Below are 26,676 nucleotides of genomic sequence, written 5' to 3' on the forward strand. Positions count from 1 at the left end.
CTATTTCCTTCTTAAATATATTCAGTGACTTTACCTCCACAGCTGCTTCACAGCTCCAGGGTCCCGGGTTCGATTCCCGGCTCGGGTCACTGTCTGTGTGGAGTTTGCACATTCTCCTCGTGTCTGCATGGGTTTCCTCCGGGTGCTCCGGTTTCCTCCCACAGTCCAAAGATGTGCGGGTTAGGTTGATTGGCCAGGTTAAAAATTGCCCCTTAGAGTCCTGGGATGCGTAGGTTAGAGGGATTAGCGGGTAAATTAGCGGGTAAAAAAAAAAAAGAAGGGATTAGCGGGTAGGGCCTGGGTGGGATTGTGGTCGGTGCAGACTCGATGGGCCGAATGGCCTCCTTCTGCACTGTAGGGTTTCTATGATTTCCATGATTCAGTAATAGAGAATTCCACAGGTTCACCACCCTCTGAGTGAAGAATTTCTCCTCATCTCAGTCCTAAATGGTCGATCCTGAGACTGTAATAGACCTCCAAGACAGAGAAAACAACATCCCGACATCCAGTATGTCCAGCCCTCAGAATTTTATATGTTTCAATTCAAACCCACCTCATTTTTCTAAATTCCAGTGAATACAGGCCCAATCGACCCAATCGCTCCTCATAAGACAATCCTGCCATCCTAGGAATCAGTCTGGTGAACCTTTACTGTACTCTCTCTATAGCAAATATATCTTTCTTGGATATGGAGACCAAGACTTCACACAATGGCCAGAATGTTACTAGCACGCCCACCCCGATTCCAGGGTGGGTGGGCGGGGCTCGGAGGATGGCATTCTCCGTTGGCCTTGCGTGGGATTGTACGAAGCTCGGGCGGACGTGCCGCTAAAATTCCGCCCAATACTCCAGATGTGGTTTCACTAAGGCCCTGTACAGCTACAGTAAGGCATCCTTTCTCATGTACTCAAGTCTTCTTGCACTGAAAGCTAACATACCGTTTGACTTCCTAACTGCTTGTTGTACCTGCATACTTGCTTTCAGTGATTGGTGCACTAGGACAGCCAGGTCAACATTTCCCAATCTTCCATCATTTAAATAATACTCTGCCATTCTGTTTCTCCATTAGAAGTGGATAATTGCACGTTTATCCATATTATGTTACATCTGCTACTACTACATGTATTTGCCCACTCACTCAACTTGTCTACATCACCTTGAAGTCTCTTAACATCCTTCTTACCACTCAGGTTCCCACTAATTAGCATGTCATCATCAGTAGTCTTGGAAATATTACATTTGGTTCCCTTAACCATATCATTGATGTATATTGTGAAAATCTGGGTGCCAAGCATTGATCCCTGCAGAACCCCACTAGGGGCATGACATGCCAATTTGAAAAAGAACCATTTAGAACATAGAACATAGAACATAGAACAGTACAGCACAGAACAAGCCCTTCGGCCCACGATGTTGTGCCGACCTTCATCTGAAACCAAGATCAAGCTATCCCACTCCCTACCATCCTGGTGTGCTCCATGTGCCTATCCAATAACCGCTTAAATGTTCCTAAAGTGTCTGACTCCACTATCACTGCAGGCAGTCCATTCCACACCCCAACCACTCTCTGCGTGAAGAACCTACCTCTGATATCCTTCCTATATCTCCCACCATGAACCCTATAGTTATGCCCCCTTGTAATAGCTCCATCCACCCGAGGAAATAGTCTTTGAACGTTCACTCGATCTATCCCCTTCATCATTTTATAAACCTCTATTAAGTCTCCCCTCAATCTCCTCCGCTCCAGAGAGAACAGCCCCAGCTCCCTCAACCTTTCCTCATAAGACCGACACTCCAAACCAGGCAGCATCCTGGTAAATCTCCTCTGCACTCTCTCCAGCGCTTCCACATCCTTCTTATAGTGAGGTGACCAGAACTGCACGCAATATTCCAAATGCGGTCTCACCAAGGTCCTGTACAGTTGCAGCATAACCCCACGGCTCTTAAACTCCAACGCCCTGTTAATAAAAGCTAACACACTATATGCCTTCTTCACAGCTCTCTCCACTTGAGTGGCAACCTTTAGAGATCTGTGGATATGGACCCCAAGATCTCTCTGTTCCTCCACAGTCTTCAGAACCCTACCTTTGACCCTGTAATCCACATTTAAATTTGTCCGACCAAAATGAATCACCTCACATTTATCAGGGTTAAACTCCATTTGCCATTTTTCAGCCCAGCTTTGCATCCTATCTATGTCTCTTTGCAGCCTACAACACCCCTCCACCTCATCCACTACTCCACCAATCTTGGTGTCATCAGCAAATTTACTGATCCACCCTTCAGCCCCCTCCTCTAAGTCATTAATAAAAATCACAAAGAGCAGAGGACCAAGCACTGATCCCTGCGGCACTCCGCTAGCAACCTGCCTCCAGTCCGAAAATTTTCCATCCACCACCACCCTCTGTCTTCGATCAGATAGCCAGTTACCTATCCAATCGGCCAACTTTCCCTCTATCCCACACCTCCTTACTTTCATCATAAGCCGACCATGGGGGACCTTATCAAACGCCTTACTAAAATCCATGTATATGACATCAACCCCCCTACCTTCATCAACACACCTAGTTACCTCCTCAAAAAATTCTATCAAATTTGTGAGGCACGATTTGCCCTTCACAAATCCGTGCTGACTATCCCGGATTAATCCGCATCTTTCTAAATGGTCGTAAATCCCATCCCTAAGGACCTTTTCCATCAATTTACCAACCACCGAAGTCAGACTAACCGGTCTTTATTCTTGTTCTATTTTCTGTTTGTTAACCAGTTCTCAATCCATGCCACTATATCATCTCCAATCCCATGTGCTTTAATTTTGCCAGCCAACCCTCTTATGTGGGACTTTATCCAAAGCTTTCTGAAAATCAAGATATACCACATCCACTGGTTCCCCCTTATCTATTCTACTAGTTACGTCCTCAAAAGAATTCCAGTATGTTTGTCAAACATGATTTCCCTTTCATGAATCCATGTTGACTTTATCTAATCCCGTTGATATTTTCGAAGTGTCCTGTTATCACATCCTTTATCATAGACTCTCGCATTTTTCCTATTACTGATATTAGGCAAACTGGTTTGTAATTCCCTGTTTTTTCTCTCCCTCCTTTTTTAAATAGTAGCGTTACATTTGCCACCCTCCAATCTGCCGGGACTGTTCCATAAGTACAGAATTTTGGAAGATAACAAATTTTGGAAGATAACCCATCCACTATTTCCATGAACACCACCATTAGTACCCTGGCATGCAGATTATCAGACTCTGGGGATTTGGCTTTCAGTCCCAGTAATATTTTAAATAATACTAATTTCCTTCAACTCCTTCATCTCACTCGACTCTTGATTCCTTAGCATAATAAGAAGTTATTTGTGTCTTTCTCCGTGAAGACAGAACTAAAGTCGCTCTTTAATTGCTTTGCCATTTCCTTGTTTTCTGTTATAAATTCTCCCATTTCAGACTGTAAAAGATCTCCATTTGTCTTCACTAATCTTTTTCTTTTTACAGACTTATGGAAGCTTTTACAGTTCACGTTTATGTTACTTGCAAGTTTATTCTTATACTTTATTGTTCCCACTCTTAATAAATCTCTTGATCCCCCCTTGCTGAATACTGAACTGCTGCCAATCCTCAGGCTTGTTACTTTTTCTAGCAACGTTATATGACTCCTCTTTGGATCCAGTACTATCTTCAATTTGATTTTAGCCTGGCTAGATCCTTTCAAATCCCAATTAAATTAACCCTCATCCAATTTAGAAGTGTTAATTTAGATTGTTCTTTGTTCTTCGCCAATGCTAATCCACATCTTATGATAGCATGGGGAGAAATTGAAGACTATAGAACTCTGAGGTACAGAGGGACCTGAGCATCCTGGTATTTGAAACAAAAAGTTAGTATGCAGGTATAACAAGTGATTAAGAAGACAAATGGAATACTCTCATTTTTTGCAAGAGGAATAGAATATAAAAGTAAGGATGTTTTGTTACGGTTATTTAGGATGTTGGTGAGACCACATATAGGACGGGATTTTCGAGCCGTGCTCGCCCCAAGGTTGGAAAATCCCATCCGAAGTCAATGGACCTTTGCACGGTCCATTCCCCGCCCACAACGTTTTCCATGGCGGGCGGGATGGGAAAATTCCACCCACAGAGTACTGTGTACAAATTCAATCTCCTTATTTAAAAAATGGCATAAATGTGTTGGAAGGATTTTAACATGATCCCAGTCGGTACTGCTAAATGTTGCCGAACCTACCATGTGACTTCCTGTTACCTCTCAAATAACAACTATTTTTGAATAAAAACAAAATACTGCGGAGGATGGAAATCTGAAATAAAAATAGAAAATGCCTCGTAAACTCAGCGGGCTTGGCAGCATCTGTGGAAAGAGAAATAAATTTAACATTCCAGAAGGGAACGTTAACTGTGTTTCTCTCTCCACAGATGCTGCCAGACCCGCTGAGTTTATCCAGTTTTTCTGTTTTTCTAATTATTTTTGAGAACTGTTCATCTCGTAGAGTTTTACAACACAGAAGTAGGCCCTTCGGCCCACCGTATCTAAGCCGACCATCAAGTACCAATCTATACTAATCCCGTATCGAATCATAGTATATTCACAGTGAATAGGTGCAATGCCATCTGATTTCCAGGTGATTCCAGACTAGTTTTCTTCTCAAAAATTAAAAGCTATATTTTCACACAGTTCCACAGTGTTTAATGATTTGAATCTGGCACTCTTGTTTGTACTTCAGAAACATTTTCATTCAGCAATAATTAGAATCTATGAATGCTGTCTATTTGTTAATTAGGGTGTGATCCATGTATCTATATTTGATTCTCCTGCGATATGCAATGAGGTGTTTTTGACATAAATGGCAAATGCTGGAAACACTGAACATGCTACAATGGAGGAGATGCTATGTTAATGTTTCAGTTGTATGCTCCTCATACACCCCATAGATGTGTCTAATATTTTCTGGTTTTATGTTTATTTTAGATTTGCAGGTTTTATTGTTGGCTAATTGTGTAACATTATCTCTTTTTCTTCTTTGTAAACTCTGGCACCTTTGTCACAAGTTTTGTTCATTTGGATTTACAAACAATGGGTGCGATCTCGCCAGTCGTTCATGCCAAGCTCCCACTGCAACAAAGATGGAGAATTTGGCACCACGCCAAATCTCCGTTCACTGCAGCAGGATGGGAAAATCTCGCTGGTGTGAACGGTCAGAAAATTCCGGCAAATATATCTGTAGTTTTTAGTTAATGCATTTGTTCACTTAAAAATTTGGACACATTTCTGTAGGTTCACAACTTACAAAAAATAGATATGGGGGTTGCAATACAGGTGGGTAGAGGCACAAACAGCAAGTAGCTTGTTAAGACGATTGAAAGGCCAATTGAGACCAGTGATCAGGGGTTGACTGCCCATGGATCTCCTGTGGCCTTGGAAGCACAGCCGCTGCCCGAAGGCAGCTTTCTTGTGGCACTCCAGGCAGCCAGCACTGCAGGCTGTCTCTGAGGAATCCCCTCCCCCTACCTGGTCACATTGTTTTTCCTTTCAAATATTTTAAAAGCTCTGAGAGGGTACCTCAATCTTGAAGTGCCCTCTCTCTCCCTTACCTGAAATGGCAGTTTGCAGTGCTTGCGGTCTCCTACTGGCCTCCCAGCTTTGAGAACCTGTGCACTGTCCTTAATTGGATGGTTAATGTTTCTGCTGCCCACTAGTTGGCCAATCCAGGTAAAATCAATGTCAGGTTGCTGCTCCCGACACAGTGTGAGCACAGTGGAGTGTCAGGATCTGAATTTGATGCTAATATAGGTGTCCCTACCCAAAATGTAAAATCTTTTTCCATGTAATCAGCCTTTCAATCAACCACAAGCTTAATCCCTATAATTTTTCCAAGAACCATCGTTCTTCAAAAACATGCACAAACAAAATAAACGTGAAATCAGCAATCTATTGAAAAATTAGCATTGACCATATTGAAAAAATGTTAAAAATGAAGTGCACACTAAAATTCCATTTGCAGATGTGAACTCTCGCTTCTAAGAAAATAACCATTTATATTGCCGGACTAGCAGGAATCTTGGGAGTTGTGGTTCGACATTCAGCTGATTTAGTGAAGTTAAAGGCTCCTGACCTGGACATAGCCAAAATATGTATCTAGTGATGAGTAACTTCTGATATGGAATTTTTGCTTTCTGAAAAACATACTGTTATTGTGTTTAGATTGTTTGCAGAAGGATTTCCATGTCCTATCAGTGCACTTTGTTCCTGTGGGATTTTTATGGGTCTTGCTCACTTTTGTTTCATGGACTTCAGTGTAATTGGATGCCACTGTGTCAGGTTACTACTGATCACCACTAGACAAAGGCAATTTCTAGGGTTGTGGTTATCTGCTTTCTATTACAATTTCTCCCTTCATGTTGTTTTCCTTTTCTGACTCCTGCAGGCAATAACTCATTCTGGTGTACTGTTTTGTGGGCACTAGGTGCCCTCTGGCACTTCACTCAAATGATGATTACTCCCAAGGAACACACTAGGAACTATTTGATGCATCAGGTCAATCCTCCTCTCTCCTCTTTTCAGCAGGACTCACTGAAAGTCATTTCATTCCTGAAACCCTGACTTATTTTTTTTCTTTACCCTAGTGGAAGCCATCAGGTAACTCAACACAGCACAGAAATGGGACCGAGCATTTTCCTGGTCTGCCTAGCCCAATACCACAAATAATGATGCATTTGCCCACTGACCCATCAGAATATCTATTGCGTTGTATGCTTTTAAATAATATTAAGCTGACCCATTTTTGAAACAACGATCAGTTTATCCCGTGACCTTACAATTGCAGCATGGTTCAACCCCAGATAATCGCACACATGCTTGATGATGCAAGGACTTTCTGCTAATTTACATATTTCTCTTCTCCCACTAAGCCTTCAGATTTTAGCTATTCTTAGGGAGATGCTTCAAAAACTACCTCTGAATAAATTAGAACAGAAGAATGCCTCTTTCATTAACTGTCTGTCTGCAGATCAACCTATCCAAGAAATCTGTAAACACTGTACTCTTTGTCTACAAAGGAAGTTGGATTGAACAATGAAGAGTTAAGGTCTATAGCCCTCAGCTAGTAATTTTACAGTCTGCTTTTAATTATGTGGAGCTGCCAGCAACGCGTGTCTGAGTGTTTCTGTGTAGCTGGAACTTTGCCTGCGATTCAGAAAGGCACCAATCCCGTATTTTCTGTTTCAAAGTTCAAAGTATGTTCTTACCTGAGACTGGGAAAAGGGACAATCAACAGCATCCTGTGCACTGCCATCCAGCAAGTATCAGTCTCTTAGTATCTTTTTTCCCTTGACAACCCAAAAAAATGTTGATGTCAATAAGTCCATCAGTGGTGTCAGAGGGCAGTTGTTGGTATGTCAGGTGTGTGTTTTACATCTATAGTATGCCTTTGTACTGTTGTTCTATTGTAACACTGTGGGATGCAGCACAAGGGTGGTTGTGATTCCATGAATAACCTCTGCCAAATCCAGATCGGTCACTTTGTCAAGTTTGTCTTATGTCACCATAAACTAAAAATACTATTGCTCGTTGAAAGTAAAGTTTAAGGGCACCACGGTGGCACAGTGGTTAGCACTGCTGCCTCACAGCACCAGGGACCCGGGTTCAATTCCAGTCTCAGGTCACTGTCTGTGTGGAGTTTGCACATTCTCCCCATGTCTGCGTGGGTTTCCTCTGGGTTCTCCGGTTTGCTCCCACAGTCCAAAAATGCGGTTTAGGTTTATTGGGCATACTAAATTGACCCTTGTGTCAGGGGATTAGCAAGGTAAATATGTGGGGTTACGGGAATAGGGCCTGGGTGGGATTGTGGTCGGTGCAGACTCGATGGGCCAAATGACCTCCTTCTGCACAGCAAGGATTCTATGATAATTCTATGGTTAAGTGACATTGCCTGCAAATGATTTCTAGCATTTTCAGGTTAATACTCATATTGTACAAATGTATATCTTGAGTAATTTCAACAAAAGGTAATCATGGGTCTGAAGTGAAATTGCTGATTTTCACATAAGCCCTGCTCAAGAACTTCTTTGCAATTCTTTGTGGTGTCACCCCTTCTCCCAACAACACTCCTTTACTGGCCCCCAAAAACTAACAAATGGCAAAGAAGTAAATTTACAACTTCTGAAAGTTGAAACTTGATGGATATTTATAACAGATACAAGAAGCACAGACTAGATTTATATTCTACCACATGCCATGACCAAGTAATATGGAATGCTGGAAGGGGCTTTTCTCCACTCCAGAGAAAGATTGGAATTGATACTGGAGATACCCTGCCAATTTCTTGTCAATTTTGCACAAAGAATCACATTCCACTGATACGGAAGCGACAATACAAGGGCAATCTTCAATTTCCTTCCCTTCTGAGAATCAGCAAGACCAGCGGGGCTTAAAGTGTGGAGAGAAAGAGTGAGATTTGCCTTCCTTGTGGGGGAGACTAGAACTTGGGGACCCAGCAGGAGATGGTACCAATGATCATCAATTAAGGATATATTGAAGGGTAATGAGGAATATGCCACCAGGGATCTTCTGAGGGAGCATCAGAGCAGCTTTCCACTAAATCCTGAGTACTGAAGTTCTTTGAGGTGTCTGGATGTCAGTAGTAGAGGGTCTGCCCCAATGACAGATTCATGATCATAACCCCAACAAATCCTCTAAAATGATTTCACCTCCCACTGCAGTGGGTTTACCAGCTTCATTTTGGAAATTCTATGCACACTTCTGAAGCAGACTCACACTTTCCTTGCTGCCTGAGCAATGCCCACCACTCCTAGAGAGACTGCAGGCCAAAAAAAGCCTCAGGCTCTCTGATTGTACTGGGAGCCTCAGGAACCTGCCCACTTTCCTTAATTGAGTGCACAGGCAGACAGTTAGAAGGCTAGATGATCTCTTTGGACTACAGGACCGGGACCTAGAAAATGTCCTGAATCTTAAAATAAACAATAAGATTCTACCCAGTGGCAGTGTGTACCATCTACAAGTTGCAATACAGCAACTCGCCAGGGCTCTTTTGATAACATTACTCAAGCAAATAACCTCTACCACCTGGAAGAACAAAGCCAACTGGCATATGAGAATGTTACCACATGGAAGATCACCTTTAAGCTGCGCCACCCTGACTTGGAAATATATCACCGTTCCCACTGTAACTGGGTCAAAATCCCTCCCTAACAGCATTGTGAGAGTACCTACACCACAGTAACTGAATTGGTTCAAAAGGTCGTTCACCACCATCTTCTCAAGAGCAATCAGGGATGGATGGTGAATGCTAGTCTAGCCAGTGGCACCATATCCCATGAGCAAATAAACAAGATGGAACTTTGAGCTCAATTACAGCAGTACTAGCCAAGTTAAATTATCTCAGTTGGACCAGGTTTTAAACTCTGGGAGTGTTATTCCTGATGTAAAACAATCACTCATCCTACAGCATTGGAAGACTCTCTGGGGGGAATTTTCCCATCCCACCCGCCACCAGAATTGTAGCAGGCGGGGGGAGGGGGGGTGGTGGGTGGGGGGAGGCAGACCATGCAAAGGTCTGTTGACCTTGGGTGGGATTTTCCGCTTTTGGGGCGAACGTGGCCAGAAAATCCCACCCTCTGAATCAAAGTTGCTGTGTTCCAGTACATAAACCAAACCAGCAGTAAAATAGAAGGCTGCCAACTGAACTCTGGATCTCCTTGTAAACTTCTAGATAGCTGCTGCATTGTTCTCATTGAACTGATAAGAAATATCTATTAAAAATTTATTGCAATGGAAATCTCCAACAAACTATGAGATTAATTTGTTTATATAATATAAGGAACATAAAAACATAAGAGGATATGGAGAAAACCATACGATACGGCCGATCAAACATGCTTCTTCTTTCAATGTGAATATTGTGTGCAGGTTTGGTCTCCTTAACTGAGGAAGAATGTACTTGCTATGGAGGGAATGCAGCAAAGGTTTACCAGATTGATTTCTGGGATGGAGGGACTGACACATGAGGTGAGATTGAGCCAATTGGGATTATATTTGCTGGAGTTTAGAAGAATGAGGGATGATGTCATAGAAACCTATCAAATTCTAACATGATTAGATGCCGGACCCTGGGGAGGCGATGGCCTAGTGGTATTATCGCTAGACTATTAATCCAGAAACTCAGCTAATGTTCTGAGGTGGAGAGAGAGGGCCTGGATGTGTTGCTCTGTCAGAGAGTCATGCAGACTCGATGGCCTCCTTCTGCACAGCAGGGATTCTATAATTCTAACTTTTTGTGTTCCTTGTGTAAGTACATCAAACTCTCTCTGACCATCAACATTTACAAGTTTCACACCTTTTAAAAACTATTCTGTGTTTCTATTCTTATGAGCAAACTGAATAAAATCACTTCTCCCCACATTATACTCCATCTGACATCTTGTTGTCCTTTCACTTAACCTATCTATATCTCTTTGCAGCCTTTTGTGACCTCTTTAGAGCTTAATGATCCTTGAAATTGAGGACAAGATAACAGTTTATCCAAATCAATTTATAATGGACAGGAAGTAAAGTAATTCACTAAATGTTGTTGAACTTGTTGGTGTGAATAATGTTGTGGAGTTTACATCAATTTGCTCCAGTCATTTTGCCAAAACATGTCAATACATAAATATGTAAATATATATAAATGTAAATAGAAGAACACATGTAAGTAGAAAAGAAGTTGTTGCAGACATTTTATGTGTATACGAATCTCAATATTGTTCATGGAAATTGGTCAAAAACCATGTTTTTAGAGCATTGTACAAGTCTTGTTAAGCATGATTGAAGGAGATACTTGTACAGAATTGAGGAGAATAAAAACAAATGTGGGTTTTGAACGCCAACTTAGAACTAGCTTCACAACAGTGATTCCAAACTATCACCCTGAGGCAGACGTGAATTAATCGGAGAGAGGAATCTTTATCGCTTTAGTTTTGGTGCAGTGGTCGATGTTCTTTTCCTCGAAACATAAGAAGAGAGGGCAGTCCCGGTATTCAGAGAATGCTGAAAGCTGAACAATAACTCAGGCACAATATTGACTGCACTAGTCAGTTAGTTGACTTTGACAGAGTTACAATGAGTTCAAACACAATAAGGAATGCTGTGGCAGGGTGTGCCAGCTAGTCCATTGTTATTTCCTGTGTCTTCCCAGAGGTACACAGATTTTAAGGACAACACAAGTTACAAAAATATCTTCAGTTCTAATGTTCTTGGTAAGTGCACCATTCTGTAAACCAACCGGCCAAGTGTGGTCAGACGCACCCCACTCTGAAACCAAGAGACAGATGCTAAGACGCCACCCAATACAACTTCTGTGAATTTCTCTTCAAATGCCCCCAAGATGCTTATCTCACTGTGAGCCGAATGGCCTCACGAATGTTTCTGAACTCCACTCTCAAAAAAACATGCCTTTGAGTCTTCTCCCAACCCATGTTTTCTCTCAGATGCCTCAGATTCACCAGTGATCCACTTCCAGGATTTCAATCTCCCCTTTCAGTATTCCTCTGCCTTGAATTGCCACACGTATTAAAGCTTCTACACAATCTCACAGATACACAGCCAACAGAAAACTACTGCTTTGCGAGCAGCACTAAGGTCACCAAACGTAGGATTACTTCAGATGTCTGGCTGCTTGCGAGCCAAATGTCTGCATCTTTCAGCTCTGTCTTTAACTGGGAGGTTCTCTCTCTCTTACTTTAACTTTAGTGAACAGTGCCTTGTTCAATCTCCAGTTCTTTTTGTCCCTTTAAGTTCAGTCTTCCTGAACCTTTTCTTTTATTCCCTGGATTCTGGAACTATCTGTTATTGAGTTTTGAGACTTGATTTCTTACTCCATTGTTCTACCTCTCTGCTCCTGGCAATGTCTGTGAGATGTGCTTTGTCTGCAACTACTGAGTTCCAACTGTCTTGGGTCCAGTTTAAAACTAAATGCAAAAATTCTTCTAACTTAAAGTGACCCCTGATTGCTAAGCAACAGCATAGTCTTTCTTTAAGCTGTTCACATTCATGTCGTAAGCTCTCCAATCGCAATGTAGGCGCAGTTTGAAATGAAATAAAATCCTCCATTATCGCAAGCACCTTTGGTTAACATGAATCTTACTAAAGTTTTAACCCTTTCTGACACAAAAACACATAATTAAACTCAGTTAAATCTATATCTTATTTCTAGTATCCAAAAATACAAACATAGATTGCTTAAAAACTAGCTCTCTTTCCTGATATTGTGAACATAGGAACTGAGATAGTTCATTCAAATCCTAGGTGATTTATATCTTAATCCTTTGAACAGGCCTGGTTTCATCTCCTCTTATACCCTTGTTCAGCAGTATTAATGTAAAATTGTAGAAAGGTACTAATTAATTCAAATAATATATTGCTCCACAATGGATGACTTCATAGTGTTGATCATAGATCATATTAGACAAGCAGTGTAGTGTCAACAGCAATGGAAGATCACCAGTACCCATGGCACGGTGGCACAATGGTTAGCACTGCTGCCTAACAGTGCCAGGGACCCAGGTTCGATGCCCGGCTTGGGTCACTGTCCGTGCGGAGTCTGCATGTTCTCCCCGTGTCTGCATCGGTTTCCTCCGGGTGCTCCGGTTTCCTCCCACAGTCTGAAAGACATGCTGGTTAGGTGTGTTGGCCTTTCTAAATTCTCCCTCAACAGGCATCGGAATGTGATGGCTAGGGGATTTTCACAGTAACTTCATTGCAGTGTTAACGTAAGCCTACTTGTGACACTAATAAATAAACTTAAAACTTTAAACTTAAACATTATTCCACAGCTCCTTCCAAGAGAAAACATCCCAGAAATCAGCTATGCTGTCATGCCAGTAAGGAGAAAGCTCTCAATTCAATAGCACCTTCTCACTATTTGGGTGACTTATGTATTTTTAAAGTGTTACTGTATATAAAGAAGAACAAAAAGGGATGATATTAAAACACTGCCCAAAATCAAGTCACTGAAATGCTGTTCCTCCTCCTATCTGTTCATGCCAGAGTGAGGCCCAAGCTGTTTTGAGGACTGGCCCTCTTTGGCATTCTACTGGCAAGCTCTGGGTGCCCCATTGCACCTCACATGGGAGGACATGACTGATACGCCTTGCACATTGATTGGCCATGTCATGTTGAAGCATACAGGGCTCACAGAGCCGTAAATTGATGAAATGTCATCTTAAGGTCCACCTTGATAATATAACTCTATAACCTCAGGTGGCAATTACTTAACTCATCCTTCTTTTTTATATGCTACAAGCAACAGATGGCGTCAAAACAGCAAAGCAGCGGGGTGAATGCAGTGGCTTATTTAAAGTTGAAACAACAAATTTCAGATATGGATTACGAATAAGCACTATTACAACAGATCAGAAGAATAGAACATGCTTGTAATATTTAGAGGGCTTGGAGATTGTGTTATAAGATGAGAAAGGGTGCAGAGGAGATTTACAAGGATGTTGCCTGGGTTGAGGAGCATGCCTTATGAGGATAGGTTGAGTGAGCTCGGCCTTTTCTTCTTGGAGAGACGGAGAATGAGGGGTGACCTGATAGAGATGTATACGATGTTAGGAGGTATTGATCGAGTGGACAGTCAGAGGCTTTTTCCTAGGGCTGAAATGGTTGCCACAAGAGGACACAGGTTTAGGGTGCTGGGGAGTAGGTACAGAGGAGATGTCAGGGGTAAGTTTTTCACTCAGAGTGTGCGTGGAATGGGCTGCCAGCAACGGTAGTGGAGGCGGATTCGATAGGGTCTTTTAAGAGACTTTCAGATAAGTACATGGAACTTAGTCAGATAGATGTAAGCCTAGTAATCGCTAAGGTAGGGACATGTTCGGCACAACTTTGTGGGCTGAAGGGCCTGTATTGTGCTGTAGTTTTTCTATGTTTCTATGGAAAACATTAGAAATGGTGAAGAATCTGAACCTGGGAAATGGAACATGTGGAAATGGAAGATAACCTGGAAAATAAGATGTAAATAAAAATTATTCCAAAATATTGACAGAGGAGCTGGTGGCAGCACAATCAAGGCTGAAATACTTATATTAATTTGGAGTGGGTTATCAACCTGTATAAATAAACAATGCAAATTCTGCTTTTTCATCTACAAAAAGGAGAGCAAACTGTATACATTACCTTCCTGCATGTTTATTAAAATCTGCTTTTCTTTATTTTTTTATTTCAAAGTCATTGTTGTAGCGCAGGAAAATAATTATGCCCAATTTCACCAACAAATCTAATGTATTCAAGCTATTATCTTGGATCAGTTATAGTCTTGCAAGGTACAACAGGAATCAATTTGTTGGGGCAACAGAGAATCCAGACCATTTATGAAACATTTGCACTAACAGCTCCTGAGTCCCTGAGGGTGCTGTGTCCTGATCTCACACCATAACCCAGAGTACTCCCATTAGTGGATCTTCCGATTCGGCCAAATGCAGCGTTTATCTGTCCTCCCTCCATCATCTGCATTTCCTGCAGGATTTTACAGTTTGCAGAATGAGGTTTTCTTCAATGCTCTGCCCACCCGCCCAGTGTATTTTTCCTGTTGAACTTAGGAGTTCTACTCATAGCCGGACCAAGAGTATGCTAATAAAGTGACCCTTCAAATTTTGGTGGGACTTTCAGTACACATTAGTGGATGATGGATACCCCAGTTCCACCTTCTTTGCAATTTCTTGCATTATTCAGGACCTCTTTAAACATGGTAGCCCTTCTGGGCAGCGCTGCTTGTAATACTAACCCTATTCATTCCTATTTACTTAAGATGACAATAATGTATACATAACAGAGCATTACACACAAGAATGTAAAGAAAGTACTGTTAAAGAAATAGAACTTGCTATGCCTTTATAATTAAGCTACCCTTTGACTTTATTCTGTGTTTCATAATGTTTTTGTAGTGACAGGATTAGCTCACTTTGCACCCACAGTAGCTCAAGAGAATTAGTTATAAAATAAGCTGCTCCTGGAATTAAAATTTATATCCTTCCCTGAATGCACAGCTACACAATGTCATTCTTCATTTACCATCATTCATCGAGCCAATTTCATTGTCTGTGCTTTTTCCCTTTTTGCAGTTTGCAAACCATAGTGTTATAGTTCAGGTCAGAAGCTCCAAAATGTTCTATGGAGCCCGCCTGGATCATACATTTTGCATCTTGAATTTGGCTAGGATAAGCATGATATGTTTCACTTCAGGTATGATGCAAATGAACCACTAGGGAGCTTTATTCAAACAAAGTTTATTTAAAAATATAGTTAACATGTATAGTAAGAAAATTTTCAATTACAAACAAGAAACAAAACAACCACTACAATATATAACCCTTAATGAATATATCTAATGTGTTAAAATCAAACCAATCCATAGGCAAAAGACCCTTTTCACAGGTTTAACACAGCAAAAACTAATGCTCATGTAATACTGGACTTGAGGCCTTTATATGAAGTCTGCAGTTCTCTGGATAGACTCAGAACAGTTTGAAGTTAGAACAGCTTCCCAAAACACCAGGGATTCTAAGTAAGCCACCAACAGCAGATTTCCTCCCTTCAGAAAGGCAAGACCTTGCTTTCAGCGAACCAGCAGAGTTTCCAAAACCAGGGAGAGGGAGAGAGATGTCTTTCCCTTCTAAAACTAAACTTTAACAGCAGCCAAACAGAAAATGAAACCTTGAATACACTGGAAAGGAAAATAAAAACTGTCAAAAAACACATGACCATCCTCCTAACAATACAGGATCGTAAAACAATCCAGAGTTAAAATAAACAGACCCCATTTGGGGCGGCACAGTGGTCAGCACTACTGCCTCACAATACCAGGGACCTGGGTTCCAGCCTCAGGTCACTGTCTGTGTGGAGTTTACACATACTCCCCATGTCTGTGTGGGTTTCCTCCGGGTGCTCCAGTTTCTTCCCACAGTCCAAAGACGTGCGGTTTAGGTGGATTGGCCATGCTAAATTGCCCCTGAGTGTCAGGAGGACTAGCTAGGATAAATGCATGGGGTTACGGAGATAGGGCCTGGGTGGGATTGTGGTCAGTGTAGATTTGATGGACTGAATGGCCTTCTTTTGCACTGTAGAGATTCTATGATTCTATTCTGTGATTCATTTAAGCTATTGAAATAGCAATAAAAGGAAATCTCCAGTCAAGCTGGTAACAAATGACATCAGTTGAGGTTATGAGCTAAGAAAACACTGAAGCTGTGAGAGCTGCAGAAATCGTGATTTAAAAAATACTTACCTAAAGGTACACTAATGTCACAGTAGTAAAACGAATACACCATCTTCTATGAAATAGAATCTCAACTCATCCTTTAATTTTCCAGTCTGTTTAGGATATTGTAACCATCCCATCCCTGTTCTACTCTAGTTTGGAATGACCAAGAGGCCCAGTTGTTGAACATTCCACAAGCATTCCATTCATTAGCTTGCCAGCTATGATGTGCAAAGATATCATTGATGCGAGAAGCTATCTTCCTGCTCTGATTCTGTTGACTAGCAACACACCATCAGGGGAAGCTGAAGAATGGAATGCTTGAACTCTGCTGTTCAGGTTGAGAGTCCAGAGCTGTGGAGAACTGTCGTTATTTGGTCACAAGGTGATTGCTCTCCTAATCTGAGTCAATTATTTACAGAGTGACCTTTTCCTGTCAGTGTTTATTGAAAAGAATGGATATCCTGCTCAAGACCTTTCAAGAGGTGAAGTAGTTTGACTGAATAATAAGGCACCCAAAATAATTATTTTCCCTTCTCTTTTAGCCTACCTAGAGGACAGCTTTATAAAATCAGGAGTCTTCAGCATTGGAGAGCTTGTGCGAGTGTCACGAAGTAAGTATTACTTAGAGTTAGGTTTCATCTTAGAAAACCAATTACCCATTATATAAAGAGCTGAAACTCTCTTCTAGTAATTGCCAGGTGCAAACTGATTCAAGTAGTGCAGATTAGTGTTTATGTTTTGTAATGTGCTCAACTGTATTTATCTCACGTTTTATCTGAAATTGAGATTGAAAACCTGTTAGCAGGTAGAAATTATAGATTATTTCAGAGGCAATCCATTGTTTATGAACTGAAATTTGTTTGACATAACTAAAAATGCAAACAATGTAGTTTGGGTTCGCATTGGGAATAGTATAGAATACATATTTCCTATCTCAAAATCAGTAGAAAAAATTCCATGGTGCCAGACATTGTAACACAAGTTGTTACATATTCATTTTTGTTGTTAGCTGTAAAATTATACAGAAGAATAAATCAGCAGATATAATTATTACAGTATAGAACAAAAGGTGTTTCAAAATGCAGCTCTCTTTAGTACATTTTGACCATGAGCCTACTTTGAGAAATAATCTTGTTGAAGTCTCAATTGGTCTCCGGTATATTTTATCCACATCATCCAATGGCACTCTTGCATGGTGAATTGCCTTTCTTTTAAACAATTCATCCAACTCAGTGCAAATAAAATTCTAGCTCATCGTATCACATGAAGATGAAACTGAAGGGCAGGAACATCAGCCGATGATAGGTTACTTGCATTTGCTAATTAAGTAGCACAAGGAAAGATTAAAAAAAAGATACCCTTCAAAATTAATTAAAGCTGTAACACTGCTAATTACTTCTTGTATTGGCACACCAGAACGAAAAGGAACTTGCAGTCATAAATACTTCAATAAACGAAGCCTAACTCAACAAGATGTTCTGATCCCCTGAGAAAATGGTAACTTTTTAAAAAGATATTTGAATTCCCATTGACTGACTCAAAGGTGTTAGGATTTCCATAGAGACAGATAAAAAAAGACTCCAATTTTGAGTTAATAGCTGAACAGATGACATGACAGGATTTCATGTTTTAAAACGTTTACTGTAACAAATTAAAACCACTATTGATGAAACACTTTTTTTAAGCAACCTATATTTTAAACCACAGAACAGAACTTAAAGCTCAAACAAAAAAATCACTATCGTATGTACTTTAAACAGCCCTCTTAGTGGGCATTCAATTTTCCCAGAATCAGTACAAAATGATTCTTGGCTCCGAAAGCTTTACTTCTGATTTTTTTCCTTTCCCAGACTGAATACTTTGAATCCCAGAACTGTTCTTCACAGTGAGAGTAGTTCTGGAAATCCTTCCTCGACTGTAAGCTACATGAATCTTCCAATCTTGTTATAGCTCCTCACAAATTTGATTGTTACAGTCTGAGTGTGAGCTTCCACCCAAATTTGGATCAAAAAGACTTTCAGCCTCCAACTGCTCTCTCTTTCTCCTCCAGACTCATGGAAGGCGAACTGCCTGTGAGTTTTCAGGGATACCTTGGAAATCTTTCCTTTCTCAAAGTCCATTTCCATGGCAACATGAATCATAAAGGCCTTGTATCCAGGTAGAAATGCTGATTAACTACCCTTCAGAGGCCAACACTCTTTCATCATGGATAGTTCAAAGGACAATTATTCAAAACCTGAGATTCTCAGCTCCTTTCTGGAACTTTGCAGACTCACAATCCATCCACTGTTAGGACAAAGCTACCTTTGCCACTGTTTGCAAGAATACCTTGCACCTTCTTCCCAGTAAAACAACTTAGGCCTTCCTTTAATCTTTAATAGCTCCATCACTCAGACACGCTGTGAGGTGGACTTTAACACAGGTCACATGACTTTCTTCATTTAATCTTATAAACATCAAAGTTGTAACAAAGGAATTGTACTATCAAATTTCAAGTTATAAGACTTTAGTCTAACAGAAAAACTGAAAGCAACTTTGGCTAAACTTAATGTTTTAATGCGACCGATAATGCCATGCCACATACATTACAGTGCACTCTCCACAGTCTACCATCACTCATGCTTCCAATCGATTCACATCTCCCTGCTTCGCCAAGTCATAATGTTGATAGAACATTGAAAGATGTTTTGTAGAATTTCCAAATTGATTATGAGCAGTATGGCCCACTCTGGTGATTTCTCCTCCCATCCTTGCCTGGCCAAATCTTCCTGAGTCTTTAGCTTGCCATAGGATGCATTATCTTCAATCAAAGATGATCCTCCCTTCCACCTTCTTGCAGCTTTCACAAGACTTGTAGCCTTCTCCACAGAGCTTACCACACAAGCTGCAGCCTTTAGCTCTGTGAGACTTCCCTCCCTCTTTCTTTCTGTCCACAAACTCTGAGATCAAAATCCTGTCCATTATCAGCTCGGATGCACTCGCCTTTGTTTTTAAGTGTGAATATTTTGCACCTTGCTCCCAGTAAGTCTCAACCTGGATCCCTAGACATCACAGTAACCAAGCCACGCAAGCTTGTTGTTGGCCAAAACATGTAGTAAATCATGTAACTCTTCATTACTTCCTTTTTCCATACTTAAAGAGATGGTTTAAAATATAACAATCTTAGAAAACCTCACATTCAGAGATTTGACATAATTAGACTCAGATCCCAGACATGGTTGTACAAAATGTTCCCTTTAAGGGGTGCAAGTGTGTTCACATGCAGAAATCTGGAATGTACCATGCTTTCTAATAAACGGGCTGCTCACAGCAGTGAGGCCAAGCAAGTGAGAGGGGCATTGCATTATAGAAACATGGAAAGTAGGAGCAAGATTAGACCATTCAGCCCTTCAAGCTTGCTCTGCCATTCAACATGATTATGGTTGATCCTCTATCTCAGCACCACAATCCACCACAATCCTCTCCCCATACCCTTTGACACCTTGGCAAACCCCAATAGTAAGAACATAAGTGACTGGAGAGAAAATGGGAAAAAATGAAGCTATGATTGGAGGAACAAAGAGCATTGGATAGAGGGAATTTGTGATTGGAGGACCAGCAAGCTTAATTTGCCAGGTTTTAGCCCACTCACTTCACCTATCTTCACCCGGGGTGGCATGGAGACACAATGGTTAGCACTGTTGCCTCATAGCACTAGGGACCCTGGTTCGATTTTCAGTTTGGGCCACCGTTTGTGTGGAGTCTGCACGTTCTCCCTATGTCTGCGTGGGTTTCCTCCAGATGCTCTGGTTTCCTCCCATGGTCCGAAAGACGTGCTGGTTAGATGCATTGGCCATGCTAAATTCTTCCTCAGTGTACCCGAACAGGCGTCGGAGTGTGGCAACTAGGAGATTTTCACAGTAACTTCATTGCAGTGTTAATGTAAGCCTACTTGTGACACTAACAATTAAACTTAGACTTAAAACTATCTATGTCCCTTTGTAGCCTCCTTACTTTGTTTTATTCCTTCCTGGGATGTGGGCATCGCTGGTCGAGCCAGCCCTAATTGTCCTTCAGGGGGTATTTAAGAATCACCCACATTGCTGACAGTCTGGAATCACACGTAGGCCAGACCGGGTAAGAATGCCAGATTTCCTTCCCTAAAGGACATTAGTTTTTCATAACAATCAACAATGGTTTCATGGTCATCATTAGACTTTTAATTCCAGATTTTTATTGAATTCAAATTTCCATGGTGGGATTCAAACCCGGGTCCCCAGAGCATTACCTTGAGTCTCTGGATTACTAGTCCAGTGAAATTACCACCATGTCATTGCCTTATCCTCTTCACAATTTACCTTCCTACCTATCTATGTCATCAGTAATTTTAGCAACCATACCCTCAATCCCTTCATCCCAGTCATTTATATAAATTGTAAAAAGTTGAGCCAGCACTGATCCCTGTGGCACACCACTTGTCACATCCTGCCAACAAGACAAAAGCCACTTATACCATGTTTCCTGTTAGCTAACCAATCTTCAATCCATGCCAATATGTTACAAACTACACCATGGGCTTTTATTTTATGCAATAACTTTTGATGTGGCATCTTATCAAATGTCTTCTGGAAACCTAAGTACAGTACATCAACCAATTCCCCTTTATCCACAGCACCTTTTGACTCCTTTGAAGAACTCCAATAAATTGGCTAAACACAATTTCCCTTTCACAAAACCATGTTGACTCTGCCTGATTGCTTTGAATTTTTCCAAGTGCCCTACGATATCATTTTTCATAATGGTTTCTAACATTTTTCCTATGACAGATATTAGGAAACGAGAGGCCAGTTAGCCTGCTTTCTGTCTCTCTCTCTTTTTGAATAAAGGAGCTACACATGTTATCTTCTAATCTAATGGAACCTTCCCTGAATCTAGGGAATTTTGGAAAATTAAAACCAATGCATCAACTAAATCATTAGCCACTTCTTTCAATACCTTAGGATGAAGTCCATCTAGAGCGTAGACTTGTCAGCCTGCAGACCAAACAATTTACACAATACCACTTCCATTTAACTGGGATGTTACTTGTGTTCTCTATAATGAAGACAGATGCAAAATACCTGTTTAATTCATTCATCAAAGCACTACTTTCCATTATCACTTCCCCAGGCACACTTTCTAAAGGACCAATGCTCACATTGTTAAGCCTTTTCTGATTTAAATACCCTGGGAGAATTTGAGCTTCAAAAGGTGAGAGCACTGTGGATTAATTGGCCAAATGTTGTGTGACGGACAGAAACTTGGGAACCTTCTCCTGTAGCCAGTCTGCCTGTGAGCCAAGGGGCTGAGCCAGCTTAAAGTGATGGGGCCTGCAAAGTGTCTGGTTGCCAAAGTGTCTGGAGACTTGGAAGTGATGTCATTTTTCTCAATGGACCAGGCAATAACCTTCAGCCAAATGGTTCGGAAAGTCGCACAGCAACTAACGGTGACAAACTCACTGGGTAAGGTCCATCATGGCCAGGTAAACACACACAGCCCAGGGTGAAGTTGACAAATTGATTTAGTCTCAGTAAACACCTATTACTTTCTGACGGGCTGGTTTTTAATGCAGATTGGGCTATTGATTATATATATTGGACATGGCCAATGAACATCTTAAGCATTGACTCAGCCACAAATACCAGCCTGGAAATCACAGGTTCATTGAGGCTGTCTGGGTCACTGGATAAATGGATGAGAAAGCATATTTTGGAAGTTTGATTTCATTATTTGGCGAGTTGAATAGATATTATTATATGAGCTTAGACTTTCAAGCTTTGTCCTTCCTGCTGCTCTTTTTAAATTTTACTGGTGTGAGCTCTTGTGCCAGGAAAGAGAAGTTTACAGTGTAGGTGGTAGATGTTTGAATGTAGTAGGGGAGAATGGGACATGCATGAGGAGAGGCAGAATGGAATGTGTAAGAGGAGAGGTAAGGTGGGGTGTGTGTGTGGAAGGGAGAATGGGATGCGAGAGTTTAATTATAATACAACCTGTTAGGACAGTTGGAGTTGAAACTGTGAGGCAAGGTCAAATAGGATGATTGAAGAGAGCACAATGGGCCGTGGGAAGAGAGATGGGTTCAGATGGGTGAGAATGAAAATATGATGTGATTTTATTCGGGAGAGGCATGTTGGGATCAGTGATTTTTGTTGAATGGAATTGTTGCGCACAGGGAGAATGGGACTGAAAGGAAGATGGCAATGTTTCCTTTCGGCTGCATGGCCTTGCAGTGAATCATTGTGCCAGTTCTGAAGGAGCTTTCTACCTAGTTCCATTTCTCTGCCTTTTCCTAAACTCTTCTAATTGTTTCCTTTGTTCTGTATTAATGTATCTTACTATTAAAAGCAATTGTGAATCTTGCCTCTATGACAGTATTGATAGGAATTTAATGTATTGTTTGATTCTTTCATTGGATGTGGGCATTGCTGGAAAGGCCAGCATTTGTTGCCCATCCCTAATTGCCTTTGAGAATGTGGTTGTGAGCCATCTTCATGAATTGCTGCTGCCCACCTGGTGCAGGTACACCAAGAGCGCTGCTGGGGAGTACCAGGTTTTTGAGCCCAACACAGTGAAGGGTTCCCAGTGAGTTGCTGCAGTGCATCGTTTATATAGTACACACTGCTGCCACTGTGGTGGAGGGTGTGACTGTATATTGGTGGATTGGGTGCCAGTCAAGTGGGCTGCTTTGTCCTGGATGGTGCTGAGCTTCTTTAGCGTTGTTGGAGCCATGCTCATACAGGAAAGTGGAACGTATTCCATCACACTCCTGATTCATGTCTTGTAGATGGAGGACAGGCTGTACGGAGTCGGGAAGTGAGGTGCTTGTCTCAGAATTCACAGCCTGTGACTTTCTTTTATAGTCACTATATTTATATGGCTGATCCAGTTCAGTTTTTGGTCAATGGTAATCCCCAGGATGTTGATAGTGGGGGAGTCAGCAACAGTAATGCCGTTGAATATCAAGGGGAGTTTATTACATTCCCTCTTGTTGGACATGGTCATTTCCTGGCACTTGTGTGGTAAAAATGTCACTTGCTGCTTATCAGCAATAAATGTTGTCCAGGTCTTGCTGCATATTGGCTTAGACTGCTCCAGCATCTGATGAGTTATTGAAAATTGTGCAATCATCAGTGAACATCCCCACTTCTGACCTTATGATGGAAGCATCTGAAGGTAGCTGGACCAAGGAAATCCTGTGGCAATGTACTGGAACTGAAATGATTGATCTCAAACAACTACAACCTTCTTCCTTTGTGCTGGATATGACTCCAAACAGTTTCCTCACTGATTCCCATTGACTTTGATTTTCAAGGCTTTTTGTTGCCCCACACAGTCAACTACCTTGATGTCAGGGCCAGTCATTCCAACCTTCCCACTTGAATTCAGGTCTTTGTCCATGTTTGGATTAAAGTTGTAATTAAGTCAGGAGCTCAGTGACACGACCCACGTGCTTAGTGGAAAAATATTTCTCCTAACTTCTCAATTTATTTTTTGGTCATGTACTTAATAATACACCCACTAATTACCAACTAACAGCAGAAATAACTTTATCAATCTACTTCATTGAACACCACTCTTAACCTTCACTGCTCCAGTGAAAACAACTTTATTTTCTTCTTCTTGCTGTTTGTAACTGAAACCTCTCATGTCTGCGTCATCTTTTTCCAGTGACATTACATCACAAAGTAGGATGTACACCATTGATTACAATATTCTAAAAGTAGCTCAATTAATAATTTGTATAGGTTGAATATTACCTCTTTGCTCAATACCCACTCAGGATCCCATATGCTGTAATTAATTAGGTAAATAATCTGAGAAACAAGTAGAAGTAGATGATATTGTACAAGTACTGATATCAAATCAAGGCAGACAATAAAAGTAACAAAAACAAAATACTGGGGATGCTGGAAATCTGAAATAACGAGGGTGGCATGGTAACACAGTGGTTAGCACTGCTGCGTCACAGTGCCACGGACCCAGGTTTGATTCTGGCCTTGCATGACCGTATGTGTGGAGTTTGCACATTCTCCCTGTGTCTGCATGGGTTTCCTCCGGATGCTCAGGTTTCCTCCCCACTCCAAGGATGTGCGGGTGAGGTTGATTGGCCATGCTAAGTTGTCAGGGGGATTAGCGAGATAAATATGTGGGGTTACAGGGATAGGGCCTGGATGGAATTATTGCCAGTGTAGGCTCGATGAGCCAAATGGCCTTCTTCTGTACTGTAGGGATTCTGTGAATGAGAACATTCTGGAAATACTCAGCAGGTCAGGCAGCACCTGTGGAGAGAGAAACAGAGATCAAAACTGGGGGAAGTTAGAGGTGTAGCAGGTTTTAAGCAGAGTGCAGAGGCAGGGAAAGGCAGTTGGGGTGGTGTATGAGACAGTGGTAGAGAAGGAAAGAAGGTCATTGATGGAGTTGAAGGAAGAAGTGATTAGATAACAAAAGGGTGATTGTTCTCAGACACAAAAGAGTGTTAATAAGATGAATAAAGAAACAAAAGATTGGACTGGAGGACTGTAATCTGCAAAATCATTACCAGTATCGGCTGTTGGGGAAAAAGTGGGAGCAGTTATTCAAATAATGATCTGAAATTTTGTACCCAGTGCTAGATTTGTAAGGTTGTAAAGTGTCTAATTGGAAAATGAGCTCCTGTTGAGCTTCAGTAGTGACAAGTATTAGGTAAGAGTAGGAGTGAGATGGAAAATTAAAATGGCAATTGATCCGATGTTTGTGATCACACTTACAGATTGGATGAAAACAATCACTTATTCTGCATTTGGTCTCCTCAATGTAGAGGACACTGTATCTTGAGTATCGAATATGCTAAGTTAAATGAACTACTTTTCCACTTGGAAGGAGTGTTTGAGGCTCTGGATAGTTGGAAATGAGGAGATGAAGGGCAAGTGCTGCATCTCCAGAACTTGTATAGAAGGCACAGTGGGAAGTGGAGTGGTTGTTGGGATAATTAACTAATGGATCAGTGTTTTGTACAGATAGAAATGCAGTAATTTCTTACTGTGCAACTTACCCATCTTTACAACAAAACATTAAATAAAGGCGCTATTCAAAATATTCCATCTCAGCCATCTTCTGAAGAAGAGAAGGAGCGTTCTCCTAGTATCTAGGCCAACATTCCTCTCTCCAACAGCATGACTGAAACAGATTATCTGCTCATCTATCCCATTGCTATCACAATTTCTCTACATTGCCGCAGTGACTATAGTTCCAAAATACTTAATTGGCTGTGAAGTGTTTTAGGATGTCACTAGTGCTCTACAAATATAAGTTATTTCCATTTTTAATCCGTAAACTTACTCTGCCAAAACTCAAATGTAGTTTTGAGTTTTTGGCCAATTTCCTTTCCTTTACATATATTCTTCCACCTGCTTCTGCAACTTCTTTCACTATAAAGGTAACATATCTTCCTGTTACCATGGAAAATGACTATGTTTTCCAAATCTATAGACTCCTCCAGCATAACAAATTCTATTTTATTGCAGTTTAACTGCCTCTCACTCCATGAGTATCCCACTGCTCCATGGTGGCGTAATGTTGCTCAGGGCTAACTGCTTCTTTGAGATACACTTTCTGTCCACCTTTCATGTGCCTCACATTAAGCACCTATTGGAACAGCTTGAGGAACCCGAGAGGTTCCATGTATTTGTGAGTCCTTTGTTGCCCCTGCAAATGGTTGTCCATTCATTTCTTCTACAGTATCCCCGTCCAAAAATGTTTGTCGCTCCTCTTGGATGAGTATATTCTGGAGAGTATGATCCAGAAATATCTCATTCACTCTGATGGTGTTGGTGGGTGGCAAATTACTGTTCCAACATTCTCTGCAGAGATTCAATTTTGTAACACATATTCCAAATGTGCTGCTTCTGGACACACTGAGGATCTTTGGTGGTCTACATATCCCACTCCACACAGATCACATGCACTGCTGTTTCCAGCTCTAACTTAAAATACACAGTGACAGCCTGAACTCCCACCAGCACTAAACTCTCTTAACAGTCAAATAGACAGTACACAAATGTTAATTATACAAGAATACTCATATCCAACTATACATCAATGCTGACCTTCTTTCAGGCTGAATTCCCATTGAAGTTAAGCTTCATACTGTTCTGGCCCCTCACACTCCTTTGGTTTCTCATAGCATCTCATTGGCTTCATGCCAACCTCTGCATTAAATTTCATCTGACATTTAGCTGCCCAAGTTACTGACTTCCCTATATCCTGACGAAGTTGCAGATGAGCTTTTGTACAGTTAACCATAGTCTGTTAATGTGCCTTCTGCAATTTTTGATGCAATATTTTGCCTCCACACCCAAGTGCAGTTCAGTTATACGTCTTGGGCAGGATTTTTGCCCCCCTC

General features: G+C 41.2%; 1 protein-coding gene across 8 annotated transcripts in view; it reads left to right on the forward strand.

The window, feature by feature from the left end:
- Positions 1-26,676, forward strand: part of LOC144494784 (nuclear factor 1 B-type-like) — a 321,955-nt gene that overhangs the window by 198,944 nt on the left and 96,335 nt on the right. For all 8 annotated transcript variants that reach the window (XM_078214123.1, XM_078214127.1, XM_078214124.1 and 5 more), the window contains one exon: positions 16,820-16,888. In XM_078214123.1, the coding sequence (XP_078070249.1) occupies positions 16,820-16,888 (69 nt within the window). The remainder of the gene's footprint in view (positions 1-16,819; positions 16,889-26,676) is intronic.

The sequence above is a fragment of the Mustelus asterias genome, chromosome 6, assembly GCF_964213995.1.
Source record: "Mustelus asterias chromosome 6, sMusAst1.hap1.1, whole genome shotgun sequence".
In the NCBI taxonomy this organism is placed as follows: domain Eukaryota; kingdom Metazoa; phylum Chordata; class Chondrichthyes; order Carcharhiniformes; family Triakidae; genus Mustelus; species Mustelus asterias.